General features: G+C 45.7%; 2 protein-coding genes across 3 annotated transcripts in view; one reads left to right on the top strand and one right to left on the bottom strand.

Moving 5' to 3' along the window:
* LOC126561499 (ubiquitin-protein ligase E3B) overlaps window positions 1-19478 on the top strand; it is a 480330-nt gene that overhangs the window by 361946 nt on the left and 98906 nt on the right. The window lies entirely within an intron of this gene.
* LOC126561879 (electron transfer flavoprotein-ubiquinone oxidoreductase, mitochondrial) lies at window positions 170-2556 on the bottom strand. The gene is made up of 4 exons (XM_050218239.1): window positions 2396-2556; window positions 2095-2214; window positions 888-2022; window positions 170-822 (listed from the first exon to the last, which is right to left on the bottom strand). The coding sequence occupies exons 1-4, from the start codon at window positions 2424-2426 to the stop codon at window positions 285-287; spliced, it is 1824 nt and encodes a 607-aa protein (XP_050074196.1). The 5' UTR covers window positions 2427-2556; the 3' UTR covers window positions 170-284.

Below are 19478 nucleotides of genomic sequence, written 5' to 3'. Positions count from 1 at the left end.
GTAAATTTTGGCTTTATTGAAGAATATGAATAATATACAAAACTAGAACCTTTTTCGTAAAACTTCGTTTTCATTCACTTGAGGTGTTGTGATATTTCGAGGTACTTCTTCTGGTGGAATGTGTTTCAGCAGCGAGCGTGCATTTTTGTGTGTGTTTTAGCAGGAAACAATGGGGAAACTTTATTACTTAACACAATAAATTCGACCATGTCGCTCGGGCCTGCTGACCAAGGACAATATGCTACGATCGTGGAAGAACGACTGATAGTGCTCCAACGCGTGCTTCACATTCCGTTGTAAGCTGGACCGCCACCACCTTCCGGCACGACCCAGTTAATGTTTTGCGTCACATCCTTAATGTCGCAGGTCTTGCAGTGGATGCAGTTTTGTGCGTTAATTTGCAGCTTCATATTACCGCCCTCATCGTTCGCTACATATTCGTAAACACCTGCTGGACAGAATCGTGCTTCCGGGCCGTCATAGATGGTAAGGTTATTCTTGACCGGGACCGTATCATCCTTCAGCGTAAGATGAGCCGGTTGGTCACCCTCGTGGTTAGTACCGGTTAGGGCAACGGATGAGAGCAGATCGAACGTTAGCTTGCCGTCCGGTTTCGGATACTCGATCGGTTTGCATTCCTTGGCAGGCTTCAGGCGAGTATGATCAGGAGAGCCATGGTGCAACGTCCACGGTTCACGGCCACCAACAAGAATGCTAAAGCCACTGTACGCAACGCCTCCATAAAGACCAAGTCCGGTGTGGAAACTAGGACGCGAGTTTCGCACTTTGTACAGATCTTTCCATACATACGATTCTTTTATACTGCAAGAAGAGATAATTTCAACCATTATTAATCACAAAACAAACAAATTAAAATGATTACTTACCGATCAGGATAATCTTTCGGCTCCAGGCCGGTCTTTTCCTGTGTGGCACCGGAAAACACAGCCTCGCACGCACTCTCGGCCGCCAACATACCACTCTTCATCGCATAATGGCTTCCCTTGACACGCGGCACATTCATAAAGCCAGCCCCGCATCCCACCAAACATCCGCCCGGGAACGTTAGCTTGGGAATGCTCTGAAACCCGCCCTCGTTCAATGCACGTGCACCGTACGCAATACGACTGCCACCCTCGAACGTATCGCGTACCTTCGGGTGTGTTTTAAAGCGCTGGAACTCTTGGAACGGACTAAGGTACGGATTAACGTAATCCAGCCCAACGACAAAGCCTACCGCTACCAATGGCGTCGGTTCGTTCAGATGGTACAGGAACGATCCACCGTACGTGTTCTTATCCAGCGGCCACCCAATCGTATGCTCCACCAGGCCGGGTTTGTGATTTTCTGCCTTAATTTCCCACACTTCCTTCAACCCGATGCCGTACGTTTGGGGATCGTTTTCCGCGTTCAATCCAAAGCGTGACATTAGCTGCTTCGAAAGATGGCCACGGCAACCTTCTGCAAAGATGGTCGTTTTCGCATGCAGCTCCATGCCACGGGCGAATGTGTCCTTCGGGGCACCATCTTTACCGATACCGACATCACCGGTTGCAACACCCTTAACGGACCCATCCTCGTGGAACAGTACTTCGGCTGCGGCTGTGCCCGGATAGATTTCTACCCCGAGTGCTTCCGCTTGCTGTCCGAGCCAGGCTACAACGTGGCCTAACCGCACGACGTAGTTCCCCCGATTATCCATGGGCCACCCGGGAAAGATTGGAATCGGTAGCTTGGCCGATTCGGTGAGGTAGGAGAATTTGTCATGCGTTACTGGCGTATTGAGCGGTGCACCCTGTTCCTTCCAGTCCGGGATGAGTTCGTTCAGTGCTACCGGATCGAGGCACGCACCGGATAGAATGTGTCCTCCTACTTCGGCTGCCTTTTCCACCACGCATACTCTCAACTCTTGGCCCTTTTCCGCTGCTAGCTGCTTCGCTCGTATGGCTGCCGAAAGTCCTGCTGGTCCTCCACCGACGATAAGGATGTCGGCTTCGTCGACGAATCGTTCCATGTCGACTTCTACAACCAAAATGAGCATTTTTGTGTGTTTATTATAAGAGATAAAGGAAAGCTTCCTTATACGTTACTTACCTCCCCATCGTGGATCTTTATCGCGCGGGTGAACCGTGTAGTGGGTGGTAATTTTTGGGAACTGAACCGAAACCTCCGAATAGTACCTGGCCTGCTGCCGGTTCAGTAATGTTCGAGCATCTACAAAATGAAAGAAATCAATTACGCTCGATTGTGAAAATCAGCGGCAACAAGTCGGCAACATCTCGTCAAAACATTCGCGCAACAACGAACAAGGTCAAAGTCCAATGTGCACCGAAGGAATCGCCTGCACCCACCCCTCCCGGTGTCATCCCGCGAGTACCTGATTCACTGTACTTACACTTGGCAATGTTTAGCATGTTCCGGGCCATGCCGATCGATTAGGTTGGCACTAGTTGAGCACAGGCAAAATGTACCACAGCACCGTTTTGTTATGTAATTTTTTGCGACCTCTCCAGGAAGGTTCCAAAATCCTACCGCCGGTGAGAAGATTCTGGACCAACAGGGATCGACTGATTTCGACACGCAAGCACCTTGTTCACACTTGGCGCACACGCACACACAAATCAACACAAAAATGCGTTCGATCTCGAGATCGCAGCTCGTATCGTTTGTGTCGCGGCGAAGCCTTCGATGCTGTTCTGCGTAATCGTAATCGGACTCGTGGGGTTCGTAATCGCTGACCAGTGGATGCGGAGGTTCCAAAACAGCTGAGCGATTGTGTTTGTTGATTAGTGAAGAATGATAATTGCTACTTCTTTGTCTTCTTCGAAGGAGATTTCCTTCTCGTGTCGCGGAATAGTGCCGCGGACTATCACTTTTCTGATCGTGGTTCGTTGTGTAATGAAAAGTTTAGCAAATACGGCTCATATTTTGTTTATTTACAAGTTTCGTACCCATTTTAGCATCGTTCACCAATTTTAACACAACATTACAACCTTATTTTTATTGTGTCGTGTGGCGGCAGAGCTGTCAGACGTAAGACGTTTGAATGACAAGTTTAAATTTCATGCTTACAAATGGACCGTTACAAACACGAAATCCGAAATTTGCCTATATTTTTACTGTAGAATTTGTACATGATCTAAATTGAATATATTGGACTATCCAACCAAAGGAGAATGGAATTACGTGCCTTAACTGACTGTTGAAAGTAGTCGAGTGTCTTGTGATGTAAAATTCCTTTCAAAACCCCTGCTTCTGGACAGCGAAAAAGGAGATATGAAATCCGCTGCTAGTCCAAAAAGAATACACGAAAAATAACAATTTCTCGTTTTTCTCACGTTCATTCATGTTTTCAAAGATGCTCTTAGATCTACAAAAGGACTTTCATTTTCTCAAGGATGCGAGGTCAGTTTTTAAATTTGGGTCACTTTCGACAGGACTCCAGACAGAAATCCTTATGCACTTGCTGCGCAGATAAATTCGGGCCGACACGAAATAAAGAAAAAAAAAAACGACAAAACGCGACAAACGCTTTCAAGCCGCTCAATTAGCTTCAAGTACTTTCAATGGGCGCATTACACATGTTTACCGGCATGTTGTGTGAGAAATAAAACCACCAAAAAATCAAACGCGCGATTCCTCCGCAGCGCACAAGTGGATGCTTCCGTTTTGGTGCGCATGGCGTCGGTGACAAAAAAATCCTCCACTGCTCATATCAAGCATCCCACCGAAACGTCCTTGGTGTAATTAGTAGCACTTAAAATTCAATTACCACGACCCGACGCGACGCACGAACAAGTTCAAAGGAAGCGCTCGATGAAGTTTTTATGTTGCTTAGACTGGCTGAAACATATCTTCTCGGTCGGCCATTTTTTCGGTCCCCGCGAAAGGGCACCGCTTTCCATCGGCTGGCTGATAGGCCTAAACCGTGTATCCTGAAGGGACGCATTGAAGTGCCTCCATTTTCAATATAGGTGAATTGGATCGATGCATGATCGTGCGAGTTATGTGTACCTTCGACGATCGTCCGGCACCGCCTACTATGTTGCCGGTGTCGGCTCACTTCCGATGGTGTAGGGTTTTGTGTTTGTTTTATTGACTAGCTCAGGATCGGGACCGGGCGAAACCGGGCGGACGGATCAACAGGGGTTTCGTTGGAACCATCGTTAAGTCCCATTAATCACCTTCACCCTGCACGGGAACGGTGTGTCCTGGCGCAGGGCGTCGTAAATGTGTTGTTAGTTTTTCGATTCACCATAACCGTTATTAGCTTCGGTCATCTTCTGGCCGGTTTTCGGATGGATGGGTCGAATAGGCTTATTTTTGTTTAATTCTTTCTAGTTTTCCCTTCCGAAACCGACCGGTGTGGGCTCTTCCGCTCCATCAGTACGGTGTCTCATTTCGTGCCGTTTCTCGCAAGTCATAATTATAATATTTCACCACCCGTTCCCATGCTTGATCCTGTAATGTTTGAGGTTCCTCAAACTGTTATGATGACCTGCTGCACTACGGCCCGGAACCGTAAACACTAGGTTTAGCAAAACGTGGGCACGATTAAGCTGACGGAAGAGAATGATCCTCATTATCGGGACAGAACTGACAGAATGACTTCCTGTTGCTGTGTCTGGGTGCCTGGATGATTGGTGCAGGCCGACTGGCTCTTTTAGTAGGTCAGCAGGACCTATGATGGTGTCCTCAGATGTTGGTTTTATTTCTTGAAGATATTGTGAAAAAGAATCTTCTTTTTATAGAATACAGCAAATTGATTTTAATATTTTATATGAATTTTTTAAATTACCTAAAATAGCTCCGCTGCACATCAAGCAGCGGAAACTTGTTTCTTTTTTACAAATCTTCTAACCCCACCATGCTCGCAACGTCTGGCGCGACGGACTTCATTTTTCACGGCTTGTATTCCGCTTCCTGCCCCCCAACTCGTTCCCTTTCCAAACCCTCGCCCAAGCACAAGCCCCGCGAGCAGAAGAGAGAAATTTAACAATTATTCCATCACTGTGGTAATTTTCAGTTGTGAACGATAACTTCCCAAATTGTGAGACCCCCCAACGATTGACCGTTGGCGAAATGAAATATTCTCGGCCTGTTCCTTTTTTCCGGCCGTTCACTTGGTACGCGTCTGGTTGCGTCCGTTCGTTCTGTTGGAGGCTTGCTTGGAGGAGGTAAAGACTTGCATGCGTCCAGGGACGAGGATTGGCTTATCCTGATGATGTCCTGCTGTGAATGGGGTTCGTGAAGCGGAGCGTGCGCTGGGGTGGGATGGGGTTCGGATCTTTATCTTTCTCCTCTTTATCGCTTTTTACCGGCCGGGCCACCCTTATGGTGGCCAGGAAGGTTTATTGGAGCTGATCGATTTTGCGATTGTAATAGAGTTGCCTTTCTTATGACATTTGGCGTAACGTGCTGGTGGTTGATATGTGCGATAAAAGATTCCACTTAGTTATGCCAATAATGAGAGGTTATTAATTCGTGCTTATCTAGCTGGTTACGTTGATATGTGGAAAATTTGATCACACGGGGCAGGATAAGTGATCAAATAAAGATAAGAATTTATAACAGTAATACGAATATAGCAACACTGATTTTAGAACTTTAGCAGAAGGTTATTCAGGAAAGAAGATAATAATGACAAATAAATAAATATGCCATAGATAACAACATAGCAGAATTTCTGGAGGATTTTCGACTTGTTGGTCAAAACGAGCCGTCATGTCGGTCATTTATTGGCTTACTGGACTTATTTTGATATGGGATTGATGGGATTTGATCATCATTCCTACCGAACGACCCATTCTGGACAAACTGCGAGAACTACAAACATTTTAGTAATTGTTTTGTACCGTTGTTGTTCAAAGGGTTTCAGTGACTTCTAACCAACTAATAATGCATCTTTTTTTAAATGTTCTATTGTATTTTTCTGATATATAAATATGGATTTTACGAAAGGATTTAGTCACTTTGTTTACTACTTGCCTGATGGTAGTTTTGTCCAGAAACGATAATTTTTTACTCTTTTTTGCCGCCGATTCTCAAAGGATATTGCTGAGGTGGGACCGTTTTAGGAACTTAGAGATCAGCACAATCCTCTTGACAACGCTTATACAATTTGATATAACTTTTAGTGGGGATGGTTCGGTTATCGACCGATGCTTGCCTTCGTTTTCCGGTAGTACGAACTGTCTATCTGTATAGTAGACTTATTAAAACATAAGATGCCTGGCACCACTAAGCAGGTCAACATGTCTTGAATAAGAAGATGATATTTGGTTTATTTTTTATTTATTTTAGTATAACGGCTCTACGCCGTATTGTCTAGAAGATATTTTAGTTATTCTCAAAATAATTGAAAAAAAAAGGTTTGAGAATAACAATTTGTACATTTTTTGTACAATGTACATTTTTTTTGCAGTTCCGCTCGGTTGTCGGGCGACAAATGGCACGACCGGAACTTAAATTCAACCCAGTCTTTTCTTTCGTAGCTATGGAGGACTGAGCTACGTGCTATCAGCAAATGTAGTAAGCCATTCGATGGCCAGCGTGACCTTAGAAGGTGGAAGAAGACATTTTGTTAGCACTGTTTTGACTACAGTAAATTATATCAATTTGTTAATAAAATTTTACTTCACAACTGAAAATATCTAAACTTCTCAGAATGAGTCATAAAGGGACTAGTTATGGAAAAAATGATCCAAATTATTTGTAACGATCGTAGAGATTGTCTACAGAATCTTACAAACAGGAATATTCAATTACTATCAATAACTATTCTATAGCAGGAAATTCTTTTTACAGTGGAACGGAGGGTAAAGCCTTGAGATTTAATGCTTTAACTATTTTTGCTACCCTGCTTGCCATTTCATCATTACCGGAAATGGGTTACCTTTTTTTCATTGCACCAAATTTCACGTTTAATCTCGGTGCCATTCCGGGTTTTCCCACGAACTTGTTTGTTTGTTTTGCTCTTACCTTTTTCTAGCTATTGTTTTATTATCAACTTGATGACTTCATGCGGCTTATGGGCTGCATTCCCGCAGTGCTTCCGGTTTCCGGTGTCGGTAAGTACGGTGGCTCGTTATCACTGCTTAGTATGGAATTTCCAGAAGCAAAAAAAGACGACCGAATAGGACCGAAAAGTCAAAAAATTCCGTCGCATTGTGGTGATGGCATAATGAGACCAATGGAAGAGGAAACAAAAGTCCCTATATTGCTCCTGAAGATGATATTGACCGATCGACCGGAAGAGCAATCAAGGGATGCAAGAAACAAGTGGAGGTGCAAGTGATTCGAAAAACAAACAGCCGGCCGAACCGGGACCGGACCGTGTCCGTTTGGCGCCATGAAGTGCAATTTTCAAATTTGAGAAAACTAATACCTCTCAAGTGGATTTGTTCACATATTTTCTGCCTGACTTTTAACACTCGACTCCGGGTCCCAGCCACGGCAGGCTGGTGGCCCATCGGTTGGGAGTTCGGTTTTAGATTTGGCAATTTTTGTTTTATTTTCCTTCCTTTCCACCGGTCTTCCGGCTACGGGTGTGCTGGGTGTCAGATGGAGATTTTGGTCGGCTTTTTTTTTCTTCGTTTTCGCTCGACAGTGTTGCGACAGACAGAATTATGCTCTGGCAGTAGGGAGGAATTATAGGTTAGGAATTTCCCATCCCCGTCGCCAATCGACCGCCACCACTGGGCGGATGAAAGTTTGTTGAAAGGTTTTGTTATTTATGTCCGTACGGTGCGGTACGAATCCTGCCGCCTGGACAGTCGTTAAGTGCGGTGTATCCTAATTTTAGCAAAAACCAACAAGCTGTCCATTTTCATGAGACGGAAACGTCGCTACTCGGGCGCAAGTGGTGGAAGGTAGATTTTGAGCAGAAAGGAAAGTGTGTGTAATGCGTTGGGAAAGGTGGACAATAGGAATGTTATTTTACCGTGATTTGCATGTGGCAAAGTCAAGACTCTGTGTGTTTCGAGCAGGAAGCAAAGAGCGATTACTCGAGAGTTCCTGCTGTTTATCCTTAAAATGTGAGATAACAGACTGGTTACTGGACACCGGAAGCCGAGACCGGATTTTCCGGATAATACAAATGATGGCACGTTTTTTTATGACTACACGAGTGATAATTCATTCTTAGGTTAAATTTGTATAGTCAAGACAAGAAGACGACTTCCTTCATTTGCATAGGACTACCAATCGCACCTCCATATTTCTCCTGACTTACAAATCCAAATAGCCGTCCCCGTTTGAAACCCGCATTGAATTGTCCACAACACATGTACGACACGATCCTCATCTTAAATGGTCCTCAGCTTCTTTGCCAGATTTATCTGCCGCCTTTCGCCTTACTTGACGAAGCTGGTAAGCACACAGAGCCGAAATATGTTTTCCGATCAAAACGGAAAGCGCCAAGCGCCACTTCTGGACAAAACGCCGCATCCGAAACGCCAATCCAAAAAGCAAAACAGCTAGCTCCGAAATCCCGAAAACGCTAGTCGCAACCGATGTCGCCACCATCGGTCACCAGCGTCTGGCGACAGTCTTCCTGACTTCAATTTCCTGGTCCATTCTGCTTTGGGTCGTGATTTCGCTAAGAACGCTGCAATGTTTGCTTAAGAAAAAAAAGAAGGAAAGCGACGCTCATCGTGTCCAGCAGATTTGGTGAGACTATCGTGGCAAGGCATCGGTTTCTTGAATGATCTTGGATGATTGTCTCGCCAGCAATACGTCACACTTTTTCCGCTCGGTGATCGCATCGGGAGGTCGGAAGGAAGCGATCGGTATCCCTGTACTGACCCTGTACTGAAAAGGGTCGACACCCGGCAAGCCCAGCAGCACTGCTGGATGCTGGCGGCACTTGTCGGCGGTACTGTTCCTTTAGGGCGCTAAGATCACTGATCATCACGGTTAGTGGTGTAAAGGGTGTGCGGGCAGAGACGTTCGGGAGGGATAGAGCAAAGGTCCTGTTTGCTAAACTATGAATGAGTTTTTTTTTTTGGTGGAACGGAATGGAATTAGCATAATGTTTGGAACTAATGCGACACCAGCGGGTGTCCGTCGTCATTCATACGATCTTGAGAGATCTTGTGATATGCACGTGTGCCGGGACGACGATCTTGGAGGACCTTCAAAGCAATATTTGTTAGCTTTGTTGTTTGCTTAACGATAGTAAATTGGATTTGCACAATCCTATCTCTGCAGATGAATGATAATGACCAACATTGCCAACATGACATGTGTTACCAATTTTCGTTGAAGCGATCGACATTCGCAGCCATGTCCGTGTTCATCAATTTTCTAGTACAATCTCCACACGCATCTTCATTCCCAGGGCTTCAATCAACGCTCAATTGAGCTACGAATGTGAACTTCCATCTGGTAGCATCACGATCACACGAATGGCTCAACCATCTTTCTCACTTTTCTCCAGACCACCTAGAAGCGAAAGATTCCAGGTGACCCATTCCACCGGCCCGTCCCAAGCCCCGAGCCGTCGTCATCACTGACAAGGGGCCACCGGTCAATTGGGGCTCATTTTAATACCTCCAACCAGGCGGCCGTGTTTTGGACCGAAATTAGAGTAAATTAGCTTAACGATGGCAGCGTAACGAGCGCCTGCGAGACAGCGAGTGTTAGTACCCTACCTAAATCGGGCCCTCCGGGTGAGACTCGCGCAAAACATGCTCCCCAAAGTAAGTAAGTCATTATTTTGCCGTCGCCCCCTTTTTCGTGTGTTTGCGACGCGGGCAGCGGGCCCTAATGGGCCCGGTCTGGTGTGATGTTGATGATCTATCCAAACCACCCAGTACCCGTGGGTCCAGCCGTGCCAAGAGTATGGACTCGGCTTTCGATTCGGGCCGATCGGTGCGGTGGGATAAGTTTGCAGCTAGGCGCCTCCATCAATGGGTTCCTAGAGTTCCCTGTTTTCGATCTGTCGGTGTAGAGTGCAGCCAAAGCCGTGGTACGTAATCCAAAACTCTGGAAGATGGCAGTTAGGGGTTTTCGAATTCGGGACGGTGCTTAGCCACATCCTTCCCCTCCTTCCCTCTCTTTTCTCCCCTGCGTTTGCTAATCAACCCGGAATGACGGAGGCGATTTTCCAACCATTTCATGCCGATGCGTAATCGATTTCGTCGGAAGTTATCTCGGGTTTGTTTTATCCACACACCACACTCCCATCCGAACCCTTAGGAAACTCTCTCTCTCACTCACACACACACACGAAGACGAATGCACAATCAAAAATAGCAACGTCATAATCAAAATGTGATAATTACCAACCATTCGAAGCTGCTGGCTGTACTAGAAACAACACAAGAAGAGGAATGGCCCCTTCAGGGTACAACGGTTTGGAGTTGGAAAAAATGGTAATTGAAAATTAGAAAATTGGAAATAGATACAACGCACCGTTCCTGCTCGCACCGTTCGAGGTCCTGTAGGCGATACGTCGGGCGGTTGGATGGTTAAAGATTTCAAAGTTTGATCGTTGAAACATCCGGCCTCAGCATCGTTCGGGTGGTAACTGTCACAAAAGACTGCGTAGCCGCTTTGCTGTAGCTGTTCCCGGGGCCTACCTCTGAGGCCTCTCCACGATGGGTGTGCTAATCATTCCATTTCCTGCAATAGAATACATTTCGTTGCCGTCGAACCGTCGGAATTTGAAATTGGATGTGTCCGACGGGCGTCCGGCTCGAGCGTGCTGCTCGCAGTGATTCAAGATCGGTATCGCAGTGGATCGGAGGTCTGTAAAAATTCACTCTCTTCACCATTGCTATGCTTTTGGAACCTTAAAGAGAAGTTTTTTGGGGAGGAGGCTCAAGAGATGAAGTAGTCTTCCCCGACAGCAAACACATCTGGAGATAGTGGGGCTTGATCGGATGTAAAAATGGCACGTGCTGTGGGCGAACGTGCTAGGAGAATGTTACCAAATCTATCAAACATGTGCTACAGAGTCGATTTTATTGCTGCGTGAAGTTAGGATGCCCGGACATCTGGAGGTCGCTGATTTTCGGGGTGCGGTGTATGGTGAGATTTTATCACTACAACAAACAAATCAATATTGTCTTGTTTCAACAAACTTTTCCGCTTCAAATTTGACATCCAGGGTGGAAGATCTTCGGCGGCTAGAAGATGTGATTGGGATTGTATTCGTCTTTTTCGTAGCAATCATCTCACTCTGACTCTGACTCTGGTAAAATATGTTTTTCATACAGGAAAACTACTACAAAAAACATCATACAATGTTTCCTTAGCGCATTGATCCCATTGATCAGTTGTGATCATAGACAACAAACAGAAAAAAACGCCACTCATATCAGATACCGCTCACGCTCCGTAGTAAAAGGTACTTAAAAACACGTTTAGATCTAGATCTCTTTACCAGGGGCACGTTCCCGCTTTATTCACAGGCCGATTATACATGCCCATTCGGAGGCAAGCGTGCTCGGGACCCTAACTACGGATAATTATGCTTCCAGAGGTAGAGCAAATATCTATAATCTACCCTGACCGATCATCGGCAGAAGGGTCTCGTTCAAGAATGGTGGTCTGAAAAAATCTATCAGACATTCGAGTACGTATACCGTACAAGCGAACGTTCTAAGCAGCACTTTTCCTCGTGGCTTCCCTGGCGTTCCCGAACCAACCCGATCGAACCAATGCCTAACTACCAATTTAATACGGCTATTACTACGGCGATCTTCCGCTCTCGGGAAACTAACCTGGTGCTGGTCGCAGGTGAACGCAGGGAACGCAGGCGAAAGGGCAGCAGTCTTGTTTTGTTGGTTTTAGGGTCCAAGCAAGGGGCAACCAGTGCACAACAGTGCCTCGTCTGCCTTTTTGCATACTCATAGTACGACCATAAATCATTTCATTCACCTCGTTCGGCGAGGTCCCGAAGGGGTGCGGGATCACGGCTGCTACAATCCGGTCCGTAGCAGATCGTGCCGGAGATCCATTCAAGATCGAACTCCAGTCTCAAGCAGCGTGCCATTTGTGTGCGATTGATGCGATCTTAAGCTGATATGGGGAGAGGGAAAGGAAAAGAAAAAAAGAGCCGGAGGCCGGAGCAGAACAAATTTCTCCACCGGGCGTCATCCGTTTCGGGATTTTGTGCGTGTGTGTGTATGTGTATGGAATATTCGCAACAAGTCAACTGGCGCCAACGATTAATGACAGCGATACGGTCGGTTTGCGCTGAAAATGAACCATCCTGGCGTCGGGCAGACACTGGCGCGGCCACAAATCTGGAGACGAACACAATTTTTGACGGATTTCGGATGAAGTGGGCACTAAATAATAACAGCAACAATCGCTTCAGAAAAAAGCGGCATACGACCCAGTGGAGCTGATAGAGCGTTGGGTTGAGATTTTTTTGTTTGTGATATAGTCGATTGTGAGCGGTTAAGAAAAAAGGGAAGTAGGAGGCCACGGTGCAAATGAAACGGTTTGTCGCGCACATTCTTGGGACGGATATGAAATGTGTCGGACGAACATTGGGAATTCGGTCGGGTGACAAAGCATGGTAAAGGGCCGACAAGCTTGATGACAAGCACGAAACAGCAGCAGCCGTCAAGACGAACGAACGAGCAAGGATTGTCCTGTCCGCTTGGCATGACATTTATCAGCCGTTTCTTCGTGATGGAGCATAAGAGGGAGGACCGCCGAATTTGTGTCCGGACATCGAGTGATGATGGACTTGTTGCAGGTTGTTCTGGGAAAAGAAACGTTTTTGACGAGCGTCGATACCGGGAAACGGGTGATGCAGTTTTTGAGCAAGTGGAGATTTTGGAGAATTAGAGATGAATCGTGGGGTTGGGGTGAAGAGTTAGGATAAGGTTGATGCAATAATGACTTGCAGATGGCATTGCGATATTTCTTGGGACTAATACTAGGTAAATCAGGTACCATAACTAATATGTTATGGTATTTAAATTAGTTTAAATACCATAACATATAAGTCACCAACCTTCAAACGATTTTGATAGTTTTCTTTTTGAACAAAACTCTAAACTCCCTAATTCCCTGGCGTTATTTATGCATCTTGCTCTCCGGGGATGAAATATGGTCCACCATCTTATTCATTACGATTCATTCACAAACATTTTCAGAGCAACGGACTTGGAGCAGACACTAAGTGGACATTAATTTAGCAAAATTAGCAGTTTGCAACCGTGAAATATGTTCACACTGTTTATTTATTTTAATGCCATTTCCATTCCCATCGTAGAATCGTGGGGCCCGGCCACATTTGGGTGGCAATAGTTCACACAACATCACACTCGCCTGCTGATGATGATACATGACGATGGGTTTCTAAAGAAGGATTAAATTACATTCCCTGTTCCACTAGCTCTAGCTCTAGCTCTAGTTCGGGTCCATAATCGGCAATCGTTCTCACAACCATTGGAGTTGGGAATGGCTGCAGGGACGGCTACCACTGTGAGTTGCTAAGAAACGATAAAACATGCAAACGGAATTATTACCATTCCATCGGGTGAAGTTGAAGTTAACAGGTCCATGCTCCCGGTCCAGGTGCTTTCAGAAGGACTCGTCTCAAGATAAGCATCAGCAGCAGCCGCAGCGAATGGAACTGGATGGATTGATAATTCAATAAAATTGATTTTAACGCCTTCGCTTATCGCATCGCTTGGCGGTGGTGAAGTAATAATTATGCGTCGCGACGCGTCGTTTGCCTTTGTGTTATGTTGGTTCGAAACCAATCGTGATCGTAAACGAACTCCCATAAAGCAATAAAAACCGGAGCCACCAGAGAAACGAGAGTCCCGGTACGGTTCACATGCGTGCCACAGCGGGCTGGATAGTTTATTGATGAGTGAAAAGTGGTGTTTTCACATAAATTTATCACCACATCGCGCGGGCGTAGCCCGTTGATGGGCTTGTGGACAGTTGCCTGATGATGGGTTTTTTTATGGAGCTTTCTACAATTCCTCCGAAAAATGGTTAGTCGTGATCTTCGATCTGGCATGACGTTCGAACACGGTTGCGTTGACGGTAGTCGTCGATTGGGTGGGATTGATTTCCATTTCGGTTTCCAGTCCACCGCTTTCTGTGGTGACCTTGGGGATGGGTGCGTACGGAGGGTGCTTCACAGTCCTTTATCGTTTCGTGGTAATCAGATATCGGCCACTAGATGCAGGACAGTTCCAACGACAGTCACGGTGGATAGTGATTCTCTCGCCCATCGCATCGTTCGGTAGTTCCCGAACCTGAGAAGGAACCTTTCAATCACGGACGGGCAGGCGATCGAGGATCGTGGGCGAAGAAGAAGGTTCCTCTCGAGAGATTTCAGAAGCTTTCCCACTTTCTCAGGTGAACCGAGAGCGGGCGTGCTACGGAAGATCAATTTCCCACGAATTGAAGTCGGCCCTGGTGCGCTTCAGAACGATCGATCGATCCATCTATTTGCGGTTGCGCTCGCACCGTTCTTCACGTTAGGTACCGGGCTCTATCAGGAAAACTGTCAGAAAACAAGATTTTAAAAGTCAGAAAACTCGTGTATCTTCATGCTGGTTTACCACGCCGCCCGTGCCATGCGTGTTGCGCGTCGCGATCGTCTCGGTAGGAGCTTAGAACTTAAAATTCTCAGTTACGGTAGTGCAGCAGGTGAAGTAGGGGTTGATTTCTGGTGATTTCGAGACACCTTCTCGCGGGTAGGGGGGAGGTTTGGGGATGAATACGGGATTTGACACAGGTCCGCCAAACTACCAAACTGATCCGTCAAGCGATCGCTGAGGTGTTGGAGGATAGAGATCGAGCAGGCAGAAAAGGAGGCAGCAAAAAGGCACACACACACGCATTGTGTCTGGAATGGTTGGAATGCTGGTCGGACGAAATGCGAAGGAATGAGAGTTAAGAGAGTGAGAAATTTTGTAAATGAAAGAAGAGAAAAAAAAACGTCTTGCGATCAAGCAAAAGGGCAAGAAAATATTTGGAAGACACCGTACACCGTAGATCCCAACGAGTGTGCGTGGACTTGCCCAAAGCCCTCCACAGCAGGGAGAAATGACATAGACTCGGCTAATGAAAAGTAGCTCGTAGGCGCCATGCCACATGCTGTGCCCAGACAATGGACTGTTTGTTCTTTCGATCATCAACATGAGCCTGGGCCGCGACCCACCCCCGGGGACCGCACTCGGACGAGGCGAAGCCTCCGACACGATTTATCGTTTTGAAATTAGCTGTCAAGCCAATCTTTTGCTGCCCGGACAGTGCGCCGTCTTCGCCCCTTGCCCTAGATTCTGGTCCGATCGATATCGCCGGGATGTCCGGAGGATGCGCTCTGCGTTCGCTCTGGTGCGGTGTTTCTCGTGTTCCACACGGCGCCCGTTGCTAATTTTGCCACAAACTGTGAAGCACCCCGGAAGGATGATCATCACGATCCTGGCCGGTGAAGAGAGTGAAAGAGGGCCAATTTCATTACGAGGGATATGTAAATCACTTCTTCAGCCAGGAAGGATCAGGCAAAAACTGCGGCGTAAGCGACACAGACCGTATTCTCCGAAAAAAAAAAAAAAAAAACGGTACGATCGTCCGGTGGAAAGGAAATGAATGGTGAAATATTTGTCAATGAATTAAAATGAGTCGAAATATGGCCGGCAGGCTCAGCCATGGAAAGGCCGTGAGTGAGAAAGTTAATTTGCTTCCTATTAGCACCAGGCTGATCTGTATCGCGCCGTCTATTGCCTATGCAGATTTGATTTGTTCTGCTGAATAATGTGAGTTTAATCAACGGGAGTTATGGTATGGTAACAAATGTTTAACCCCAAGATGAAAATTGTGGCTCGCTGCCTTTTTGGCACATGACAAATGAGCTTGGAAATGGATAATTGCCCCATGCTTTTCATTATTTATTTATTTTGTTTGTTTATTTAATTTCTTTATATTTATGTGTTTTCTTTTTTAATCAATTTAATTAATGGTGTGCTGTCTTCCTTTTTTGCGTACTTTTTGAAGTTTATATGACTTTCGGTTATTAATGATTTTTATAGAACTAGATTTGTGAACTAGGAAGGTTGAGATTTAAGCTTAATTTCTGTTTCTTAGTTAAGCGGCCGTCTTGGTTACTCCGGCCATCGAATGGGCTACGAGTATTTATTAATACCACTAAGATGGATAATCAGTCTTAGCTGGTGTGCAATTCGAACCACAGACCACAGACAGACTGTAGCTCCTAGCATCTGACATGTTATACAGTGTGTGACAGAACAAAAAAGCCACTAATTTTTATAGAATTATAGAAAAATTATGTTCTGCAAAAATGTCTTCTTCTTTCTTCTTGGCTTAACGACCTCTAAAGGTCATGCCGGCCATTGAAATGGCTTTCTAGACTGCCGATACCACGTAGTTGGTTAGTCAGACCTCACTACGGGGGGACGGTCCGGATGGGATTTGAACCCTGGTCCTGCCGTTTGAAGACCGGCACCGTTGTCGCCTACACCACCGAGCCGCCGCAGGTATGCAAAAATGTATTTAATTTAAAAAAATACATTAATTCATGCACGTTTTTAAAATTTTACTTCATAGTTAGACTCACGTCAAAATTCATAATTTTTTATGTGAATTGTTATTTTAAAATTGGGTAACCAATACTGGTGGTAAAAGAGACTAAAATAATGTAAAACCAATTTCAAATCTGATGGTCCCAATTTTTTAAAGACACAATCAACACCAACCTCATTGCATAATCGCAATTCCTATAAGTTCGACAAATTTGCAGAGCATCATTTTAACCTATCTCTGCAACTTTTCTGCAGACATTTAAAAAAATCTAGTGCCTTTATTGTTCTGTTATGCTTACTTACTTACTTATCAGGCGCTACAACCGCTTTGCGGTCTTGGCCTGTCGCAGCAGACTCCGGAACCGCTCACGGTCCCGCGCCGTCGTTCGTTAATCCATTATCCCGGCCTTGTTGGCGGATGATTCCACGCCGTCCTCCCCCCTCAATCTGGGCCTACAACGCCTCCTCTGTCTGTGTGGACGGCCTAAAAGGACTTTCTGAGCTGGGTAGTCCGGTGCCATGCGTATAACATGGCCCATCCGAGCCTGGCGAACCTAATTCGCTGCACGACGGTGAGGAATCGTCATACAGTTCGTACAGCTCGTCGTTGTAGCGACTACTCCATTGTCCTTATGTTCTGTTATGCATTTTAACATAACATTTAGTAAAAATATGATTACATTTCAAGATAAGAAACTAATGAAATTTCATGTGTGTGTCGGTTATTCTAACATTATCCTAATTCTTGAAATACTATTGACAAGATAGCGATAAGGATTTCTAATTAAAACTAAATGATGTGAAGGTGGTGATGCTTGAACAGGATAGTGAACAGAAAATATAATATTGACGAAAATAGTTCCGATTTCACACAATACTTGGAACAAAAACACATATTTGCTTATAGTTTTTTAAACAATCTTTTCTTTATTATTGCGCCCAACAAGCGGATTCGTTCAGCGCCAACTCGCACACGCACTAATGAGATCGTCTCAATTAAGGTGTTTGCTCACGTAAATCACTGTATCCTCCCCCTTTTTTTGTTTTTGCAGACCACCAGCCAAATCAGCCAGAAAGCCCTTTCAAACACACATAAACCTTCAAACCGTCCATTTGCCAAAAAAAGGGGAAAAAAACCCAACAACCATTGAAAGGGAAACAACAAGCAACAACCGTTCATAATAACAAAGTAAACCAGAGGCCCCGGTGTGTAAACCGTTAATCGGACCACCAACCACGGTTCCTACGGCTCGCCATACCTCATCGAAGCGAGGGAAAGGCAAACAAAAAAAAAAAGCAAAACCGTGGCCCTCCCCCGGTTTACTCGGCCCGGAGCAAAAGGTATATAATATTGGGTGGTTGGGTTGATCGGAAAATTCAACATAAAAATTATGAAAACCAACTAGGCGAAGATCCTTCAGTGTGTGTGTGTGTTTTTTTGGCGAACGGGTGGCGAGACAGGGACGTCCTCGAAATTTCATGCTCTTGAAAATTGCTTTTACGACGCCACCACTCACTCGGCTTTCTGTTTCTAGCCACCATTCGGCACTGTCGCCACGGGGCCAACATTTTGCAGATGCGTTGACGATTGCGTACTGCGCGCCTTTCGAAGTTCTTGGGCAGCGTAAGTGCCGGATGGTGTTAAGCGGCTTGCGGGACTCGGCTTCGGACGTGGGATGGCGCCGGGTGAATGGCAATAAATTACGACAAGTGCATTATTATTGCTGTGTACGGTGTAGCAGCAGGGGTTCTTTTATGCTGATAAATGTTTACTATAGATGGTGAACAATTGAAGGAAAGGTCTGCAAAAAAAACCATGTTTGCATACTCTAATTAGCAAACGCTAGTACTTTGAAAAGATTGATCAACAAGAGCTAATGATTGCAACGATCACTTAGTTCGAGGACTGTAGAGAGAGAGAGAGAGAGAGAGAGAGAGAGGGAGAGAGAGATAGAGAGAGAGAGAGAGAGAGAGAGAGAGAGAGAGAAAGAAAGAGAGAGTTAAAGGCGTTCATTTGTTCTGCGGTCAGTTCTTATTTTACGACGCACTTTGGTGAAATAAAATTGAACATCTACACTGCTTAAGGGTTAACTGCTTCATCCGTTCAGACCGATCGCCAGCTGACGCACTGGCGGATTAGTGGCTTTTACCGGCGTAGCCCAATTTAAAGTATCGATTGCCGCCGTTGCCAGAGCTCGGGCACGTCTAAAAGCATTTACACGAACACGATAAACTAATCGTCCGGTCTTTGCCTGTTCTATCTACCAGCGCCAAGTGCTGAATGGACGATATATCGAATTACTTACCCGCTCTATGGCACTCTAGCTGCGGAACAGAATTATCCTTTTACCGGTGCGGAGCGTTGACGGATCTAATCTTCTAACAGATCCCGCACCAATGATAGTGCATCCTGGGGCCAATAGGATAAATCGGCACGTTGCATAAGCCGTGGTGGCACTCCGCAGGACATTCGACAGATTTGACCCAGTTGGAAATGGGTGTCAGGTAGTGAAGAATAAAAAAGCCCCAGGAACATCAGTCCATTTACACCTCGCACAACAGACGGTTGACAAAAGAAAGAAAAGAAAAAAAGCTGTGGAAAGTTGTTGCCTTTTTGTCCGTGTTCGTCCTTTTTCGGACGTGTTTTTTACAATTTTATCTAGGATTCATTTTCCCTCCGAACGGGATATCTCATTGGCGGCATGTTCTCTCTTTTTTCGATGGTGTGCATGCATGTGCATTTTGGGTTTTGCTTGATCGTGCGCACGTTTTCGATGAAATTTAAAGCGTGTAATGGATATGCCGCTGATAGGATACAGAGACCAGGAACCAAAGTACAGCATCGTGGTGGGAAGACCGATTGGTATCCGAGCAACGCGCAAGGTGTCGCCGAATATGTCGTCAGCGGGCAGCGGGAAGCTCTGACGCACAGAAGCTCGACGAGCGGTG

The sequence above is a fragment of the Anopheles maculipalpis genome, chromosome 3RL (genome assembly GCF_943734695.1).
Source record: "Anopheles maculipalpis chromosome 3RL, idAnoMacuDA_375_x, whole genome shotgun sequence".
Lineage (NCBI taxonomy): Eukaryota > Metazoa > Arthropoda > Insecta > Diptera > Culicidae > Anopheles > Anopheles maculipalpis.
Note: the sequence above shows the minus strand (reverse complement) of the source record. Positions and strands in the feature narration are given on the sequence as shown.

Excerpts from the sequence above, each read along its gene's own strand:
- LOC126561879 (XM_050218239.1), bottom strand. The coding sequence starts at position 2,426 with ATGGCCCGGAACATGCTAAACATTGCCAAGT. Across the intron at positions 2,023-2,094 it reads TAAAGATCCACGATGGGGAG|AAGTCGACATGGAACGATTC; the intron begins GTAAGTAACGTA and ends TTTTGGTTGTAG. Across the intron at positions 823-887 it reads CCGAAAGATTATCCTGATCG|TATAAAAGAATCGTATGTAT; the intron begins GTAAGTAATCAT and ends CTCTTCTTGCAG.